Raw genomic sequence first — 19,500 nt, 5'->3', positions numbered from 1 at the left:
CACCACTGAGATACCTGAAGTTACTTGATAATTAAGACTTATTTTATTCCCTGTTGGAAAATTCTATAGTAACAGAAAGATCAGGTTAGGTTGTGTTTCCCAAAGAACTGTTGTTGGAGGACAAACAGAGGGAGTGGGTTCCGTGGTCAAGTGTCTTTGGACATTACAATGAACAATGAAATAATAAAGCAGTTTTGCCATTGGGCGGAGGTGGGAGAGCCTGCTTAACTTTTACATTTATCAGATTTTTTTTTAGAATAGCTCACTTGGAAATGCTGGGTTTGACCACAGAAAATGACAGTGAAGACATGAAAGACACTTAATTGCCCAGCAACAGGCTGTACTAATGCAGAATGCACAGGGGGTTATGAGATGCTTTCAAGATGTTTGTGTTTAGAAGGCCTTCTCCATATAAAATTAATCAGAAGCCCCCTCTTCTTTTCCTAATGTATGAAAAAGGCCAAGCACCATGCAAACTAAGAGCTAGAATTAATACAGCCCCATCAACCAGTCACAGTAAACCCCTGACATGTTCCTCCCCAAGCACAACCAACACCTTTCTCTCCTCCCCACACCTAAGCTGTACTCAATTTCCATGGCCCAGCTCAATGGCTGCCTCCACAAAGGATCCCCGAGTGTCCCAACTACATCCTGAATGGGAAGAGACCCCAGGACTCATGGGTGTGAGCACCAACTCCAGGTCCTACCTCCAAGCCCATTCTTTTAGGCTGCCAGCGCTCCTGCCCTAGTTTCCCAGTTTTTTCAGAAGCAGCCCCAGTGCAGAATGGGCATGAGGACATTGGACTTCTCATGCCCAGTCTACTGGGGTTTCCACTACAACACACTGCGGGTACTGAGAAGTTCAACAGTATGTTTGAAATCTAATAAACTAAATGATGCTACTGACTTTCTTGATGCTTAGAATCCACAAAAGGTAGAGAGTGAAGAGGAAAAAAGGTGTGCTCAAGGAAAAGAGATAACCCAATTCCCTGCTTATCAACTTGCCAAGCCAACCAGCCTCAGCTCAGAGGGGTGGGGCATGCTCCTGCCTGCCCTCCAGAGGCAAGCCCTACACAGCAGGCCTTCAGAAGAATCTCAGCAGCTCTGGAGAAGCCTTTCGGGAAGGAGGCACCATCTAGACAAAGGAAGACCCCTGGAAGATAAAACTGGAGTCTCCACACATTTGAAGAAATAGTGCAGGGACACTAAAGAGTTGTTAATTCATTAAGGACAAGCCATGTACCCAAGTAAAGCCCTGGTCTGGTGCATCAGACATGAACAAAGACAACCAGAAGTGGCTGGACCAAAGAGGGGACAGACTGAGTTAAACAAAGACATCTCTGAACTGACAACATCTCTTGGCATTCCACCCACATCACTGGCCACTTGTTCCTGATCTCACCTGCTCACCTGTTCCCGTAGCCCGTGAACTACTGGAGCAGCACAAGACTCCACTCTGGACCATACTCCGTTCATCCTGCTCTCTCCTCTCATGGGCTCCCCTACTCATTTTCTTCAGTACCATGACATGCAACACCCCCTATACAGACTAGGGGTTCCTGTATTTGAATTTCCGGCCCAGACCTCTGCCTTGAGCTACAAATGTCTAATCCAAGTGTGTGGCTCACATCCCACACTCTCAACATAACTGCCAGAATAAGCTTGCAAAACACAAGCCAAATCAGGCCACTCTTCTGCTTGAAACCCTTCAATGGAGCCCCAGTTGTGCCTCTCAGCAACAAAGCCTGTGGACCCTAGCAATCACCCCCTCCCTCTCCGGCTACCCCCACACCGCCCTCCAGCCAGCACAGTCACCCACCAGCCCTGCCACTGAGACACATCAGCTCTTTCCTTCTTCACAGCTTCAGCCCTTCGATCACCCCCCACCACCACCACCCAGCAGTCTTCATCCTGTGGCTCTTCACATGACAGTCCCCCTCTGTCTTTTAAGTCTCAACCCATATGACTATGAAAGGGGGAGACTAGCTGCTCCCTCCCCAGGGGCAACTTTCTACTCCGTCACCCTATTTACGTCCTGAGGAGCATTTTCTACCACCCCTATAATTTTTGTATATTCTCATTTTCCCCCAAGTCACTGAGCTCCACAAGAACAGGGTCTTTTAGTTTTGTGTGCCCAATTTGAAAAATAAGTGAATAGACCACATTGTTAGCTCTTTGCATGAAAGGGGTTCTCTTGAAAGGTAGTGAGTTCCCCAGCCTTGGTGAGATAAACACGTGGTAGGCATACTGCAGAAGGGTCAAATGGTGGGTAGGATAGAACAAAAGGATGGACCCTGAGACCTGCCAGGGTCATGTCTTCATTAGGAGTCCGTGTGTGTGTCAATAACTGGACTACTCAGAGGCTTCCTGTCAGACGTCCTTCTCACTGAAAACTGATATCTCCCCCTCAGGCTGTATCATGGCCAGTCCCTGCTCCTGAAATCACACAAGGGGTGCTTTCTCGACTCTGATGAAATCCTAGGAATGCCATTTAAGTTTTTTGAAAAGCAAAGTCTGTGAGCTTCAAGGGCCTTCTGGTTCAGGCACAGGTCTGAATGAGCATGCCAAATTAGCTTCTGGCTACAGCACCGGATGGGAAAGTCAAAGGGTTGAAACATCAACCTTACAACACCACATTCCACCTCTGGACCTTGTCACTGACGACGAGGGCCTGTGAATCAAGAGCCTCTACTTGGGCAGAGACTGTGGGCTGGCCCATGGTGCCAGAGATTTTTAAGTTGCAAAACACAAACCATAAATGCAAACGGCCTTCCATGTTTTCTAAAACCTGACCAAAAGCTGAGCCACAGATGAGGAAATGGTCTCTTGATGTCCTTGATGAAATGACAGTTCCATTGGAGGAACAAACGAGATAAGTCTGGAATTGTAGGAGACAGACACCAGGCCACCACTAAGCACTAGAGCTGGGGGCTCCTGAGACTGGCAAGATTTTTTTTTTATAATTTTCAGTCCAAAGCATAGATTTGATACTGCCCACAGCCTGCTGATGGCCATGAGCTTGTCATTGTTGTTTACATGGAAGGACTGGCAATGAGGGCTCCCTTTCTGGGCCCCTGACCCTGGCTCTGTCCCATGGTCTGTGGCAGAATGGACCTGCCTGCTACTGCTGGGATATGGGGGTGCATGTGTACAGCTGCCTTTAGACACAAGAGGCGGCAAAGGATCGGGACAGACTGGAGGAAGGCCCAGTTTTTTCCTTCATGCTTTTGTGTTGCACACAAGCCTCCTCTATAAAAATGAAAATGGTTCAAGAATTAGGCACATTTCATGTGCCTAATATCTCAGTATGAAAAAGTTTAACTCTCTTCTGAGACAAGAGAGGACTTTGTAAGCGGGGACAGGGAATGGAAGATGGGTTTTACTGAAGACAAACTCTATCTGGGCCCTGCCTCCCTTTGATCCTCTGAAGTCAAGCAAGGCCAGGCTGAGGGGCAGACCAACGTCAGGGCTGTGCCTTCCAACTCCAGGCTTTCAAGTGAAGGCAGCCGGACTCCAGCCCTCTGATCATTCTGAGACATACCACGCCCACATGGATAAAATATGGAATGGGAGAATGCTTATGTACACTTGGATTTAAAATGTGGATAATTCTGAGACTATGAAACCAAAACATTAGTTCATTCAGGGCAAGGCAAATGTTTGTTAACTCCTGGGGCAGTGAATCTGAAACTCACCTGTGGTGTAGGGACACCAGTAAGATGGGCTCCTTCCTTCAGGACTTGAGGAAAAGGCTTGGTGCACCCCATTTCACAGATCCCAGACAGAGCTTCTTAGATCTTACTAGTTTGAAAACCAAGGCTGCAGGGACTGGCCTTACCTGTCTCTGGAGGGATGTCCACTGTGGATGCTACCTAATGGGCCCCACCTGCCATGCCCTGACAGTCCACTTTCTCAACTAAGGCAAAGAGAACCTGTTACTCAGTACTCACCTCTTAACCTAAAACTGCTCATAGCTATTTTCTGACTGTGAAAAGAAAAGATTTTAATGAGGAGAATGAGTAAGGCAGCAGATTAAAAGAACACAACCAAAGTGCCAAGAATCCATGACCTAGGATAATCACTGGAACTATGTTGGTGAGATTCTAGTTTGTAAAATTTCTCATATATTCTGCCTTGTAAGTGGTCTGAACTATTATTCTAGCTTAGACCAAAACAGAGAGTTAAGAGACACATATAAGAGAGAGCAGGTCAAGTGAAATCCATATGCACCAAACTCCTTACTTGGGTATAGAAGGCCATAGGGGCTAGCCCAATATCCTATCCCTCACTCTCTGCTTCCATGATTCCAGCCTGTCCTCAGCTCCTCAACTCGGCCAGGTGCCATCCCTACCCAGGGACCTTGCTTTTGGGGGTCCCTCTGCCTGGACCATCTCTTAGATGCTCCTAAGGCCGACTTCTGATCCTTTAGGGGCCACTCTTCCAAGAGGCCTCCCTCCCTGCCCCACCCCAGTCCCACTTTATCACATTACCCTGTTTTATTCTCTTTGTAGTTCCTATAAATGCCCTAAATTACCCATGTTTATTGGCAGTTTCACCCAGGAAAATATAAACCCTTATTCACTCTTGTATCCTCCATATCTACAAATGGTATCTTGTATATGATAGATGTTCAGTGAGTAGTTCTGAACAAAAGAACAGAGGCAGAGAAGGAATCCTGAGGCAGGAAGTTCATGACCCAGGAACTTAGATAAGGCTGAAATTCCAAGATGAAAGGAAGGAGAGAGAGATGTGATTTCATGGTAAACAGGAACAGATCATTCAGGTAGATTTCTATAGGCTGTGTAAAGATTTTCATCTGAAGATTAAAACCACTTAGGGGTCTCTGAAAGGTTTTAATTTAAGAGTAATAGATTCAGGTTTGGATTTTTAAAAACATCACCATCAATTCAAATGAAAAATGAGCTACAAGGGAGCATGCAGGTTAGGAGACCACACAGTAGCTCTGACCAGTGAGGAGGGCTGGCAACTGACATGGGCCTGTGGGACCTATGGTGGCTCTGAGAAGCGGGACAGGAGTCACATCAAGGCGGACTAGCTGGCCAGTGCAGCAGCACTCAATAACATATGAGGAATGGTCAAAGGGTGAGTTTGGTGGAGGACGTTGGATACTGATCAGCCTGGGGTACCCCTGAGATATCCCAGTGGATCTGTCTAGTAGGTCATTGGCTATATGGGTCTGGAGTTCAGAAGACAATGTGGATTGTAAGAAAACAAAGATTCAAGAGACAACATGAAATAATAAGACTGTATTAATGTCTAGGGAGGTGGGGGTTGGGAGACAGAAAGACAGAGAAACATCTAAGGATGCTACAGTTTCTGATATGGGTCACTGTGAACGTGGTGCTGCTATGGAGCCCCAGATGCAGTAAAATATTTGAGAATCACAAATCTGCTCTGAAATTGCATGGGACCCATCAGAGCTACTGTAAAAAAGTATGACTGAATATGGGGAGGGGTTGTCAAAGCCTAGGAGGGATGTGTGTCAAGCAGCTTACTGGGAGGTGCAAGCTGTTACATTTGTGTGAATTGAGAAGCCATGCATCTCACAAGGCCAAATGACTTCATTCTCAGCCTCCCTGGTAACTAGGCATGGCTGTGTGACTAAGTTCTAGTACGAGATAAAAACAAGTGTGTGGTCCATCTGGACATATTTCTTTAAAAGGGAAGGAGAGGCATTCTTCTCCTCCTCCTCCTTTCTCCACCTTATTACTTGAAGCAAGAATTAAATGGCTGGAGCTCTAGCAGCTTTTAGGTCCATGAGGATGAGGGCCAAACCCATGAGATGACAAAGAAATAAGCAAGAAAGCACCTGACAACTTCATGAAACTGCCTCACTCACCTCTCTTGGGATTGCCTCCTTCCAGGCTTCTTTTAAATGAGAGAAAAATAAACCATCTTATTTAAACCACTGTCATTTGAAGATGTTCTGTTGTGTGCAATGAATCCTAGTGGGAATGCTAGCTGGCTGGTTAATCACATCTCCTGCATTGCTTTCCCTTGCTCTAGGCCACACCATTGCCTTGATAGGGAATATCCTCCTCTTTGCCTGTATTTATTTAAACTCTACCCATGCTTTGGAGGATGGACCAAATTCCACCTCCGACACAAGACTTCCCTTCCACTTCTTCCCTGAACTCTGGCACTGCCTGCATTCCCCCACTCCTTGGGCATTTGGCTTAAGCTGCCTTCACAGTGATTTATCCCTCACTATGGACCTCCTGACTGATCCAAGATGCTCAGAACCATCAAGGGCAACATGCCTGTTTCCTAGGTCCTTGGATTCCCTAGGCCTGCAAGGCATTCCAATACAAGGTCACCATGCTTGTGCATCTAGTAAACCTCTTTTGCCTCTACTGGCAGCCAGAATCAGGATGGGAGCAGAAAGTAAGTAAAGTCTAAATATGGAAGAGCAGGCAGAGTTGAGGGCAGTTCATAAGAAATCTAAAACCACTTCCAATAAAGAGGCAAGTTGGGGAAAAGATCTGGTATGGCTCCTTCCGACAATATAACATAGCTGTTTGCTTGCCATATGGTTAACCTAGCAAGGGGTGCATTTCACATAAAAACAAAGTGATGGCAGCTCCCAGAGAGGTGCTGTGCCATGGCCCCACAGAATGAGCCCTTCAGAAAAAATAATAAGTCATATAAACCTATGTATTTTCACAGAACATACCAGCAACATGTTCTCCATAAATCATTATCAGTAAAATCAAAATTACTTTTGATTTTAGTTAAAAAAAATCATGTTGCAAATATTGCAAGAGCAAGTTCAGACCAAGGTAAATGGTTTGCAACTGATACAGTTCATTTCTAAAGACAGTCAAATTTTTTAAAATTATATATTTTTCACCCTATTGTCTGCCACAGAAATGGTTAAACCCAATCAAAAAGGCAATAAAAGCCCAGAGGATTCACCCCCACCAGAGTTTGTAACACATGCTGAAGCATCAGCAAGATGTCATCAGAGATAATGAGGACCGGGGACACTGAAATAGAAACTTCTAATTTAGTATATGAGCCCAAGCCCAAATACTACCAGTCTATTTAAGGGTGTGTCCAGAGTTCCTCAATATGCCCTGCCCTAAGAATACAGATGAGGAGAATCCACACTCCAGGACCCCCACAGAAAGTAACCATGCTAGAAACACCAAAGTCCTCATAAATAAACCCGAGAAGATGTGTTTAGCACATAAAGAGCCAATTGAGAGATAAGAAGCATCTCTGAGAGATGCTTCTAGCATGGAATAATGACTATTTAAAACTGCAGATGTCGAATGCGGGTCAGTAACAGGCCATGAGGCAAATTCTGCTTTCCTTCCTGCAGACAGTTTAAGCACAATTTAAATGGCTGCTCCTCCGCCACCTCATTTCTGCTGAAACCAGCTGGGCTTCAACCCAGCTGCCTGCCCAACCTGCCTCCTTCCAGGCCTAAGTGTCCAGGATTCAATATCGGCCCCTCACAGCCAAGTGCCACGTTGAAACTGCTGGTGGACAGGGCTTGGCCTCAGGGAAAGCCTGCCTTCCAGACTGTGTCACCACCTGTGACCACCAGGTGTCAGTAGCGAGCTAGTAGATACCCCTGAAGGGGGGAGACACTGCTTCTAGTGGTTTTAGGGACAAGCAGTACTATCTCAGACTCTCAGGCCCTTGTGACTTTTGCAACTCACCATGCAACCTCACTATGCAATTTGTAGGATGGTTTAATTCAATAGCCTTCATGCTCTTAGACAAAAGATGAAGGACTTTTTCTTTCAATATGTACCAGGGTCTTGCTTTTCTTCCCCTGGGAAAGTAGAAACATAAAAGCAGAGTTTTCTACTCCTTGCCTATTCTCCCCATATAAACTACCAAATGACTATTCCAGCAGTTTCTCTTTATATTGAGGTTTAGGAAGGCTTCAGCGACAGCTTTGCCTCCTATAGGAGGCAAAGTCCAGCAAAGAAACTGGATTGTGCAAAGCCTGACATAAGGGCTACTTCACTGCCTGTTTTGAGGAACTGGAGCCAAGTTGGTTTCTTCCACTGAGTGTAAAAGAAATGGAATAATATCTTCAACAGAAACATTGGATTTATGAGTCACTGCAGCCATATCGAAACCTATATGTTACTGGTCTTTTAAACCCTGGGTGTCAGCAAAGCACTGTCATATCTGTACCTACTGCCTTCTCCAGGATGAGGACACTTCCTTTGGAACACCGGTGTATGCCAAGTCAGGCTCACTGTGCCCTCAGCACCAAGCATTGCAGCTCCTTCCAGGGTCCATGTCGCCACTAAACATTGCCCAGCCACCATGAAGGAATGTGTCCTATTTACCTCAGCCTTTCCCCATCCCTCCATAAGGCCCCCTGCTGAGCACTCCTCTCCCCTCTGAGAACTTGAGGCATCCAGCAGGTTTTTCCACTGCCAATTAGCCCCTTAACTTGAATCCAAGAGAGCCTGATTTCCAATATCTCACAAGCAATGATGCTGAGGACAGACGAGAAACCCTCTCATCTTCTGGGTAAATAACCCTCCTGGGTTCAGCTGAGGGTTTGCAAATAGCTCAGTAATGAACTGAGTCTAAGACTTAGAGAGGCAGTTTGGTACCCAGGGGACCAAAGCTGGCCCTACTATTCTTGGGACAGCCCCACTGTCACCACAACAGGAAGAGAAAGGACATTTCTGCAGTGAGACAGCCACCAAACCAAAGTCTCAAGGGGTTACTCCAGTGTTTGCTATCATGCCTCCTTTATCGTTTATCTGTGTCCACAGATCTTGACTCACAAGAAGCATTACCCTAAGCAATAATGGGGAGCACAAGGCCATTCTATAGGTACTGAGAATGAATAATAATACCAAGGAACTTAGCTTAGCCAGTGAAACTACTGCCCCTCTCCTTTTGTCTTCATTCATGGCCCCAGTCACATTCCACCCAAGCCCAGCAACAACTTTCAAGCTTATGTCTTCCAAACACACAGGCTGATAAGGACAAGCCTGTGGAGCAAAGTGCCAGTCTCACCATTTGTTGATGATGAGAAACAGTGGCGGACACTGCCTGAGGAAGAAGTGCTACAGTTCTGCCAGAGGTCAGTCGCATGTCCATTGCCCACGATCCATTCCTGGAAAGAACCAGACATTCATACATCAGCTGAGGCAGTGAGGAGTGACAGAAAGGGGAGGGAGAGGACGAAGGCAAAGCAAAGAGCAGCCTCATCAACCTGTCCACCCGGCCTGCCCTTGCCGTGCCCTTGCCCTGCCCAGTGCTGCCCAGCCAGAGGCCACAGTCATGCTGGAGAAAGGAGAGAGGTGTTGGCCTGGCTCAAACATCATGTCGGGGAGGAGGACAGTTTTTGCAAGTAAAAAGCACTTTGTCAATGGAAAAGTACCACACACAAATGCATAACTTACCATTATGTGCAGAGGTGTGTACTATAGTAGGAGTCACTCAGGGCCCCTGTACTCGAGCCATCTCTCCTCCCTGGGTCTTCCGGGTGTCATTCCCCACCCACCACCTCTCTGAGCCTATTTCCTTTTTTATAATCCCTACCAATCTGACAAGATTGTCAGCCACAATTAGAATGTTGTAAAATGCTTATAAATGGTAAACTCGGATGCTTATAAAATTCACAAATCTGGGACATAATTATTTTTCATGGACTGAATTATTTCTCAACCTTTTAAACAGATAAGAATATCAGGCCTGGAATTCACCTCATATGAAGAAGTTAAAGCCGCAGCACCTAACTGCCCAGGGTTGTTTCATCTTCACAGCCAAGAAAATAAGTTTACAATCCAATCTACTTGATGCTGCTGGCTTTGTAACTGAGTTATCCTCTTGACCTGCCCATGCGCAGTCGAAGTTTGTCTAAGAAGGTGCTTTGACCACATAAAAAAAAGCAGACCTGGGACTGTGACTTCTTTTCTGAAAAAGCTTATTTTAACTTCCCAACTTTAAGTCCTAAAGGCTGTTTTGTGCACTAAACCGCCCATCTGACCTGTGCCACTTGGAAAAAGCAAACCTTCATAAATACTCTACTTCCTCAACAAACCTGCATCAAGAAAAAACGCTAAGCAACTATACCAAATAAAGGTTTGGGGCCCTTACCTCCACTGCAATTACTGGACTTAGAAGGAGGCCTGGGCAGCTAACCCGGTCCAGTGATTGCTTCCTTCCTACCCCTTAATCTGTTCCGGTTTTCTCAAAACAACTGAAAAGGCACAGATTGCCAGAAACTGCAAAATGCCCTGGGACATCTGAGCCTTCTTGTCTGCAAATAACCACGCTGTCCTGAGCTAGACGGGGCACCAGTGGGATCAGGGCTTCCGGAGGCCCCAGCACTGGGTGAGCGAGGGATGCCCGGCCGCCCCCGCTGTCCTACTGGCACTCACGCTGACGATGGTGGAGACGAACAGCAGCACCAGAACTGCGACGTGGAGAACAATGATACTCAGCAACAGGAGGAGCATTTTGGCGGCAAGTTCTGCTCAGCGAAGTTTCTGCCTGCCAGGAGAGAGCCGAAGCTAGATGTGAGAGGCCCAACCAACTGGCACCCATGAGCCAGGGCGACGGGCAGTGAGGGGGAAGGTCCCTGCGTTTCCCTCGCCTGGCTCCACGCCCGCCCTCCTTCCTCCCCACTGCAGGCCGAGAGGCGGCAGCCGCGGACCACTGGATACTTGCCCAGCACTCAGCAGGGCGGCGGGGGGGTGGGGGTGCCGGGGGAAGGTCCCCTTGCGACAGAACAACTTTTGCTTTTGGAAAAAAAATGTGGTAAGTCAGTGCAGGAGAGGTTTTTCCAGAATGGCGAGCAGTGGCCACAGCCCGCCTCCACCCACCCGGTCGCTTCCCAAAGACAGCCCAACTTGGGGAAGCAGACAGAGCGCCCGATCCCTTACGCAGTGAAGGTGGGGTGAGGGGCTAGGCGCCCAGATGCCTGCAAGAGGCCTGGGAACACCTGGGGTCGGGTCTGAGGGAGAGCGCGCCGCAGGGAGTTGGTTTCCCAGATCCCCGCGCGCTCATCATTCCACGAGTCTCCAAGTTTCCACTCGGTCCTGCCAACGCCGGGGAGCCGTCCTGGCCCCAGCTCAGCCACCGAGAGATGCTGGAGGCTCCGGAGAGCGCGCAGCCCAGTGTGAGGAGGAAAGAATGGTCGGAGAGAAGTACTGGGACCCTGCGCCTCCCGCCCACAGTCCGAGACCTCCCGCAACCCCTGTGGGCGGGGCCCACACTGCCTGCTTGGCGCAGCACATTTATTTGCCCGCGAGGCTTCACAGGGCCGGCTGCTGGAGGAGCCGGGATACTGCTACCCGGTCCAGGAGACCTGGGACTAGGAACTCTTTTATGAAAAAGCCAATTTTAACCTTACAGTTTTAAGTCCTAAAGGGTATCTTGTGAACTAAGCCTTCCATATGGATGGAACGGAGCAAATGTCCGGTGGGAAGGAGAGGCGGAGGGTGGAGGGTGGAGGGTTGATTCCCAGAATTGCAGTGGGCCGCAGTCTGCAAAACATCAATCCGGGGTTGTGCGGTCCTCGCCCCTCATTTTACAGACCTTGGGGAACGGAAGACCGTAATGGCCTGTTAGACTGTGTGTAAAGCTGGGAGACGAGCTGCGTCTTGGGGGACCATTTCAGGATGGAGTCTTGGGCCAGGGAGATGTTTCATAATTCTGTTTTTAAAGTACCCAGTCCCATGCCCCACCGTTCTCCTCCACAAGCAACACATTCAAAGAAGTCCAGGAATGTACAAGAAGACATAAGCACGGTTTTCTGATGTCTCCCAGAAGGTTTAAATTAAGTCCGGTGGCTTCTAGTGCCCGGGCGCGGCAAGAGAAGAGTGGTCGGGCATAGAGCTGGAAAGTGGGGAAGTACAGTACCCCAGGAGGTCTAGGGAGAGCACTGGTTTGCCAATGAGTCCCCGAGTAGCCTCCATTCCAGCGAGGCGAAAACTGCTCCTCCCCTGCCCCGTATTCTGACCCAACACCCGCGCCCCTTACGTTCTACACACCCCAGGGCACCCCACTCTGTATCCCTACAAACCCCATTGGAACCACACGGGGCAGACCGTGTTCTCTTCGCCCGCACCCGATACAGAAAGCTCAGGGACCTGGCCAGCCTCAAGCCTGCGCCTGCTCCACGCTTTCTGGCACCATTAACAGAAGATGCCCATGTTTCTCCCCCACCTCCTCCACTTTTCGAACCGAAGCACTTACAGCCCAGAGAGATAGCTGTCCCCAATCCTCAGAGTGGCCTCAGGTACAAACTCGATGCGTTCTCTAGGCTGCTCGTGTCCCCAGGGACAGCTGCGCCGCAGGGCTGCGATCGCAAAGCGAGGGGCCAGAGGAAGGCTCCTGCCGATCCCCTTTAACGGGAACAACGCCCTGTCTGCGTCGCTGCAATAGGGTGTGTCCCTGGGTCAGCGTGTGCAGGAGGGCGGGACTCAGGGAGGAGAAAGGGCAGAAAGTGGCGGGTGGGGGCAGGAGACAGTTACTTGGTCTTTAATGCGCCACAGGAGAAAGTTGATCTCTGCAAAACTGCTGCGACTTTTACTCAAAACAAACTAGGAGACAGCTGAGTTTTCTCACCTCCACTTCCCCTCGCTCCGCTGAGTTCGTGAAAACCAAGTATTGACCAATAAACTGGCCCCTCTGGCCCCTCAGCCCACGTGGGAAATCTAGCCAGAGTTCGCCCCCACGGGTGCCCAGCGCTGGGCTTCGGGGGGGAGGGGGCTCAGGCAGACTGAATTCCCTTGGGGGCCTAGGTTGGATTTCTCTTATACAGGGGGAAGAAGGGGAAGGGCGCTGACACTTCAGCCCTAGAAGATGTCCCAGTCCTCTTAGGGCCTGGAGCACCCGGCCTGCCCAGTCTCCTTCGCAGTGCACATCTGCACCGCGCGGCTGTTACGAGTGTCTACAAGCAGGCCTTGCGTCGGGTTCAGTGCATCGCGTTCCTAGGATTGGCACGGAAAGGATCTAGCGGGCACTTTTTGGATAAGAATAAGTCGGCGGAAGGAGAGTCCTGGCAACTATGAGACAGCCTGTCCTGGGGTCCAGCTCCTCCTAGCCTGGGCAAAACCAGAACACAACCTGGTAAGCTCCTGGCAAAGTTTGCCTGGCTTGGCTCCCAGGCTGGGCTGGAGTCCCTGCCAGGAGGTGGGGAGTTGGCCATTGGAGGTGGGGGAAGAGCAGCCAGGGAAATCAGCTGATTCATAGCTGCCTGAACTTGGTCTGCCCAGCGTCACAGGGAGAGAGGCTAGCCTTTCCGGGCGTGGCGAAGATGCATTCAAATAAAACACTCCGGAAGGCCAGCCTGGATGCACGAATATGCTTGTTAAACGTCTTTGCCTACTAATGCACTTCACACACACACACACACACACACACACACACACACACACACAAAACACATCTACCTGTTAGTGAACTGTGTCATAAAACTTCATTACTCTAAAGGATTCAAGTCACATTCACGTTATTTTACTATTTGAAAGTAGCTGCTAATTGCATATTCTCTAAATGAAAATAAGTTATTTCAAAAATTTTTTCCAATGTGGTATTTTAAAAAAAATATTATATTACCAAATTATAAATAAGAATCTTAGTAAAAATTGTGTTCAGTGCCCATGATGTGACAGGCACATTAACAGGACTTTACACTGGGTTTGTGAGAGGTGGTGTGGTCCAGTTATTAGGCCCTGCGCTTAGCAGGGCCTGATTACCCTGCTTCCTCAGGGTTTATGAATTTGGGCAATCAGCTAAAGTTCACTGAGCTTCTCTGTTCTCTCTGCAAACAACAAAAAGTGCCTATTTTAAAAGATGTGAAGCAGCAAGCATAGTGTCTGAAACATAATAGGGAACCAGTGTCCAGTAACTTGTCACCATCCTTATTATGATATCACATTTAACCATCACAACAAGCTCAGGAGCAAGTCTGACTGCCCCTAGACCAAAACAGCTCCAAACTCCCATTGGTTGAAAGTGCACATGCAAGTGGCATGACTAAAAACAGAAGTGTTTGTTCTTCTCCCCGGGTCATTTTATAGTGAGGTTTGCCCTAAGCATTACTGCTTTGCTTTATGCCATTTAGACTTTTATTTACTTTATTTAACAAACATTTATGTGGTCGATATGTACCCAGTACTACTCTAAGCACTTTACAAATGTTAGCATATTTAACTCAGGATTTTTCCCCCAACTAAATTTTTAAATGAAGTATATACACCTACAACAGTGTACATATTGTAAGGCATGGCTCATATCTTGCTTTCTTTTGAATCCAACGTTTTAATCAATGCCAGGTCAAAGCCACAGTATGAGCTGCAGAACCTGTGAACCCCTCCATCCCTCATAGCTCTCCCGTCTCCCCAAAGTTGTGGGGAGCAAAATGCTGTTGTTCAGTGTAGTGCACTGGGTGTAAGCTCTGCCACACCCATGGTGAGCCAGGGCTCAGCTGCAGGAGAAAGCTTCTCTTTGACTTGCTTACCACTGTGAGATCACCTGCGAGGCGTATATGCAAAGCTGTGTTTCTCAGCAGGGAAGGAGCATCTAGTCCCCGTTATCCCTTCAGATCTGATGTATGGGTCTTTCTAGATGCCCTCAGACATTCTCAACACATATCCAGCTTATCCAGCTCCTAACCTAGGATTTTAAAAAATTCTCTGACTCCCCAGTCAATTTCAACACAAACATACTGTCTCCACTGCAATTCCATTTGTGGTTTGCGCGGGGTGGGGGGGGGCGAGGGGGGGGTTGGGCAACAAATACTCTGTGAAGCATAAATACACACCACCCAGAGGCACAGTTTGCAATAAAACTCACCAGGCCAAACAGTGTTACCCCTTCCTCCTCGCAGTGTTGTTTGTAGTCAAATGCAAAAGATGCAAAATCAAGGCTCTCCCCACAGGGCAGCAGAGAGGCCAGCAACTGGCAGACCAAACCCTGCTGCTTCCAACCAGGCTGCCCAAGATGTTCCCTGGTAGTGCTCCCTGTCACTGAAAGCCAAACCAGGCGTCCTTCCAGTTATTCAGGGGCTGGTTCAACACTGGAATATGTCATGGTGGCCTGAGAGTGTCTCAGCCTCTACTATTTAAAGGGACAGTGCCCAGCTTTGTGCACTTTCCAGAACTCAGTGATCCCAAGAGGCCCTGCAGGGAATGTAGAAACTGAAATCAAGAAGGAAATGAACTTTGGGTATGCCTTAACTTGCAATGCTGAGGCTGTTCTTGCTGGAGGTGCCAGCCTGTGTAATAGCAAAGAGGTCTCCTAAGTTCTCTGTGCCCACCCCCCACTCCCAGTGAATTCTGCAAAGATGAAATATACTATGTGAAGGGTCTGCATCCATAGTGTTATATGTGTACAGGCAGATACTTTTAATCAACAGCATCATTTTACGGGGCTCAGACATTGTGAAGATTATCTCTCATAACAACACTCCACAGAACCAAATGTCTCTGCCACCCAGTCATTATTTAATGTTGATCTTCTGTGGGGGCGACTACTTTTGCAAGGTCCCCCCCCCCCGTGCCACAGACACGTGTGAATGAGTAAATGGTGACCCCGAATATGGTTGAGACAAGATGAGATCTGTTTGGGAATGGATGAGTGGGCTGTGGCCAGTTTCTCTGAGGAGAAAAAGGCTTCGAGCGCCTTCTTCCATAGCCTTTTATTGGGTTGTAATACACAGGAATACAGGGCAGCAAGGATCAAACAGTAGACAACATTTCAAAGAGGTCTGAGGGTTTCAGTCTGAGTGAGTGTCTGTCAGGAAGAGAGTTGCAGAAACTTTGGAAGACATACTCATTTCCTCTCAGACCCTTATCATATGAATGAAAGCACTCTTAACAGAGCAGATTTCACAGGTTTATCAGGAAGTCTTTGTGATGCCAGATTTTCCCCAGGACACACTCTGGCCAGGCAAGGAGCTGCACCTTTCTCCATCATATATTCAGGCTTAAGGGGATTAGAGCCAGGAAGTGCTCCTCCCAGAGGACTTGGGGACTCAGGCTTTGACAAAGCTGGGGGGCAAGAGTCCATTGCTCTTTGTTGCAGCCCCTGAGTCCTTCCATGAAGGCCTCCCAAGTGATCAAGTCTGGCTTAGGTTGCCCCCCACTGTGAGGGATCTTACCTGTCATTGACTTCTGACCAAGCTTTGGGGGCAGGGAAAGGAACTGAGGCAGCATTTGCTACCAGAGACAAGCTTTGTCTCCTGTGGCTCACATTCCAAAGGTCGTCTCTCGCCCTTAGCCACAAGGAGTAGAGATACAATTCCTAAAATCAGCCAGAGTGGTCTACAACAATCTTCATGAGATAATCCAACTCAAGTAAGCAATCCTCTATTGAAAACATTCTAACCGTTCTGGCAGGATAGACTAGGAGAACAACTAAGAAGTCATGGAGAGGTGGACAAGTGAAGACATGGTATTCCTTAGACCCTTTGTAGTTTATACTCCTTCAGGCTCTCAAAAAGAGTCCTCCATCTTTTGCAAGTTCTTCTGGGTAGAAACTCCAAGACAAGGGGAGTTGGTTTTATTAAACAAGTTTCTGGAAACTCTGGCAATTTCCCCACCTCTTATGTTAGGGACTCCCACTTTGGGGTGTCCTGTAGAGTTTGAAGAAGTGCCCTCAGCCACAGACTCTGTTTTATTGGGCTGCTCAGGCAGTTGGAGTAGGTGGGGGTTCCAAATGTTCTTCTCCCCTGTACTGCTCCCAGCCAGCTTTCTCAGCCCCAGTGAAATAAGTTGACCTCTTCCCTTTGGGTAAGTCACTTTTATTTTTGCCAACAGTGGTTCTCAGGCCTTAACAGCCCTTTAGAATCTCACAAGAGCTTTGCAGATGGCCTCTCCTGGGCCTGTGCCCCTATCAGGTACCACTCTGGCCTGAGTTGGGGCTCAGGTGTGGTTAACATTCCCCAGGATGGTCCAGTGTCCAGCCAGATTGTCATATGGTATCACATGGTTTCTGGTTTCCTTCCAACTGCCTTCTGTTGTGAAGCCCAAATTGAGGCCAGCCCAGTATGGGGTGCAGTGTTCTGTAAGTTATAGTTCACAGTCCTGCTAGGCAAATCAAGGGTATGTGCACATTTGGGGTGTGTGTGAGTTTGAGAGAGGAGAGAGTAGCCTCCTTCAATCCTACCCTGACATGGAAGAGACCTGTGAGCATGGTTTGGGGGCCTCCCCAGATAACTGCTTCCTACAGTGCCTCCCACAATGAGATGCTGAGGGCTGCTGCCTTGCAGGTCAGGATTAAGCCTGGAGACCTTTGAGAAGATCAGTTCTGGTCAGAGGAAGAAGGGTGGAGTAGAGTGGGGGTGGCATGCATGCCTTTTGCTTCTGATGAGCTCTTCCTCCTTTCATGAACCCCATGTTTCAGGAACTCCTTCAACTGCCCATCTCTGGCAGCGAAGCCCTTGGAGAACCTGCTGGCTTTGGCTATGGTCTGTCTGATGTCTTGGGACATTAATCTCCTGCAAAAAGGAGGCCCCTTAAATCTGTTCTGGAAGGGATCCTAGCAGAACAATTCCCGCAATGCACCACTGTGCCCGTGGTCCCTTGAGCACACCTCTGAGCTAGAGGAACAGCAGTTGCAGATGTTTTTTTCATCTCTGAGTCCCTAAACCACTCATCAAGTATGAAACCTCAGCCAAAGCCAGGAAAGTTCACAGACAAAAGCCAAATCCTTTTGAGAGGTTCAAAGCAACACTGGACAAAGTTTCAGGTACATTTACTTTTTATTGTTAAAAACTAGGAAATACCTGCCCCAACCCATGTAGCTCAGTGGGTTGGGTGATGTTCCACGATGCAAAAGGTTGCTAGTTCCATTGCCATTCAGGGAACATGCCTCAGTTGCAACTCAGAGAGACAACCAATCAATGTTTGTCTCTTACATAGATGTTTCTGCCCCTTTCTTTCTTCCTCCCTACCTCCCTATCTAAACATATTAAATAAATAGAATCTTTTTTAAAAAAGAACTAGGAAATACCAACCAGGAGACTTCAGTGGTAACCATGGACCTCATGGCACAATTACCTTAGAACTTTGACTCAAAATTAAAATTTTAGAAACGTATCTTAAAATACTCATGGATATTTGAAAATGTGGCTCTAAAGGTATTTATTGCAGCACTCTTTATGATGAAGAAAATATGAACATTCTAAATCCTAAGCAATAGGAAAATGATTGGGTAACTTTTAGGATAGTGATAAGATGAAATGTTATGTAGATATTAAAAATAATGTTGAAGATAATTTAGCGAAATGAGAACATCAACAATGTGGTTATTTGGGAAAATGTTACAGATTACTATACCTGTGATCTACCAACACTCCCCAGGCACTGTGCTCAGTCTCTCATTTATCACTGACAGCATCCCAGATTGTGGAGCCAAATGTAAGCTTTGACATCTGAGGCCAAGACCCTGTCTTCTTAACCACTGAACTCCACTATGAGCTGTACCCAAGTTCCAGTGACAAAAATTAAAGCAGAACCTGAAAGGCTGCACAGCTTGGAGGGTACTGCATAAAATAATTTTTTAAATACTTGTTTTCAACATAAAAGGGGAAAATTAATTTGCAGGGAATTGAACTTATCATGGGGCTAATCGGGATTAATAATCACACCTGTTAGCCTCATGCCTGCATCATGATGAATCTGTGACTTTCTGGTATAAGTGGAGGAAAGGGACACAGGACCTGCCCCGTGGAGGGGCCGGGCAGTCACAAGCCAGGCCTTGCTTCATTGCTTCATCTTTTGTGCTGTCTCCAAGTGGAGTCACACGTCCAGGCCAGGACTGAATTAAGCTGTCCATTCTATAATGTTGTTGGTAAAATGTAAGCACTTACATGGATCATGAGTTTGGTAACCTTATTTTATGCTTATTTAAATGCACCAGAAGACTTGGAGGAGAGGGAGTAGCCTAGACCTTTACTGATTTTGAGGAACCCTGACTGAGCCAACAGTTCATTGGCAGAGTTATGTGACTTTGAATCTGAGAATCCCTACAACCCACACCACAAGCATGATGGTACATAGTACAGAAGAGTCATGGTGCACTGAAAATTATGGTCCATTTGACCTGTGGGGAGACTCTGCATGATTGTCAATGATCTATCACCTACCACATTATTCTCACAGTTGATCTCTCCTCTTGCTCCCTCTCTTTCTCACCTCATTCAATGTTCAAGCATAACGAAGTCAAAATACCATTAATATCTGAATTTCACTGCCTTGTGAACTCCTCAATGATAGGGGAACCTCGAGACTTTTTTGAATTTTCCTTCCCAGCATGGTTTTTCAACAGTTTTCCCATGGATGGTTTACTCGAGATGGTCTCACCTCTCACTCCTGGGTCATTGAATGTGTGCCTGTCTTGTGGACCCCTAAGAGGGGACTAGATTATGAATCATTTTCTAAATTTATTGGATGAGGAAACTTTTGTTCTCAGATTCTCTCCAAGACTTCATTTCCATGAAACTCCCCATTGAAAACATGGGCACTTCCTGTGACTTTTCTG

The 19,500-nt window shown here is 47.5% G+C and overlaps 1 protein-coding gene across 3 annotated transcripts in view; it reads right to left on the bottom strand.

Moving 5' to 3' along the window:
* Nucleotides 1-14,950, bottom strand: part of PMP22 (peripheral myelin protein 22) — a 30,184-nt gene extending 15,234 nt beyond the window's left edge. Inside the window, exons 1-3 of one of the 3 annotated variants that reach the window (XM_037154700.2) lie at nucleotides 14,812-14,950; nucleotides 10,389-10,500; nucleotides 9,019-9,118 (exon numbers count right to left, since the gene is read on the bottom strand). In XM_037154700.2, the coding sequence (XP_037010595.1) occupies nucleotides 9,019-9,118; nucleotides 10,389-10,466 (178 nt within the window). In that variant the 5' untranslated portion in view covers nucleotides 10,467-10,500; nucleotides 14,812-14,950. Of the gene's footprint in view, nucleotides 1-9,018; nucleotides 9,119-10,388; nucleotides 10,501-10,892; nucleotides 11,095-12,207; nucleotides 12,384-14,811 lie in introns of those variants that run through there. The other 2 variants (XM_037154698.2, XM_037154699.2) reach the window with 2 other exon arrangements.
* Nucleotides 14,951-19,500: the final 4,550 nt, after the last annotated feature.

This window comes from Artibeus jamaicensis, unplaced genomic scaffold (assembly GCF_021234435.1).
Source record: "Artibeus jamaicensis isolate MK-2021 breed Jamaican fruit bat unplaced genomic scaffold, CSHL_Jam_final contig_781, whole genome shotgun sequence".
NCBI classification, from domain to species: Eukaryota; Metazoa; Chordata; class Mammalia; order Chiroptera; family Phyllostomidae; genus Artibeus; species Artibeus jamaicensis.
Note: the sequence above shows the minus strand (reverse complement) of the source record. Positions and strands in the feature narration are given on the sequence as shown.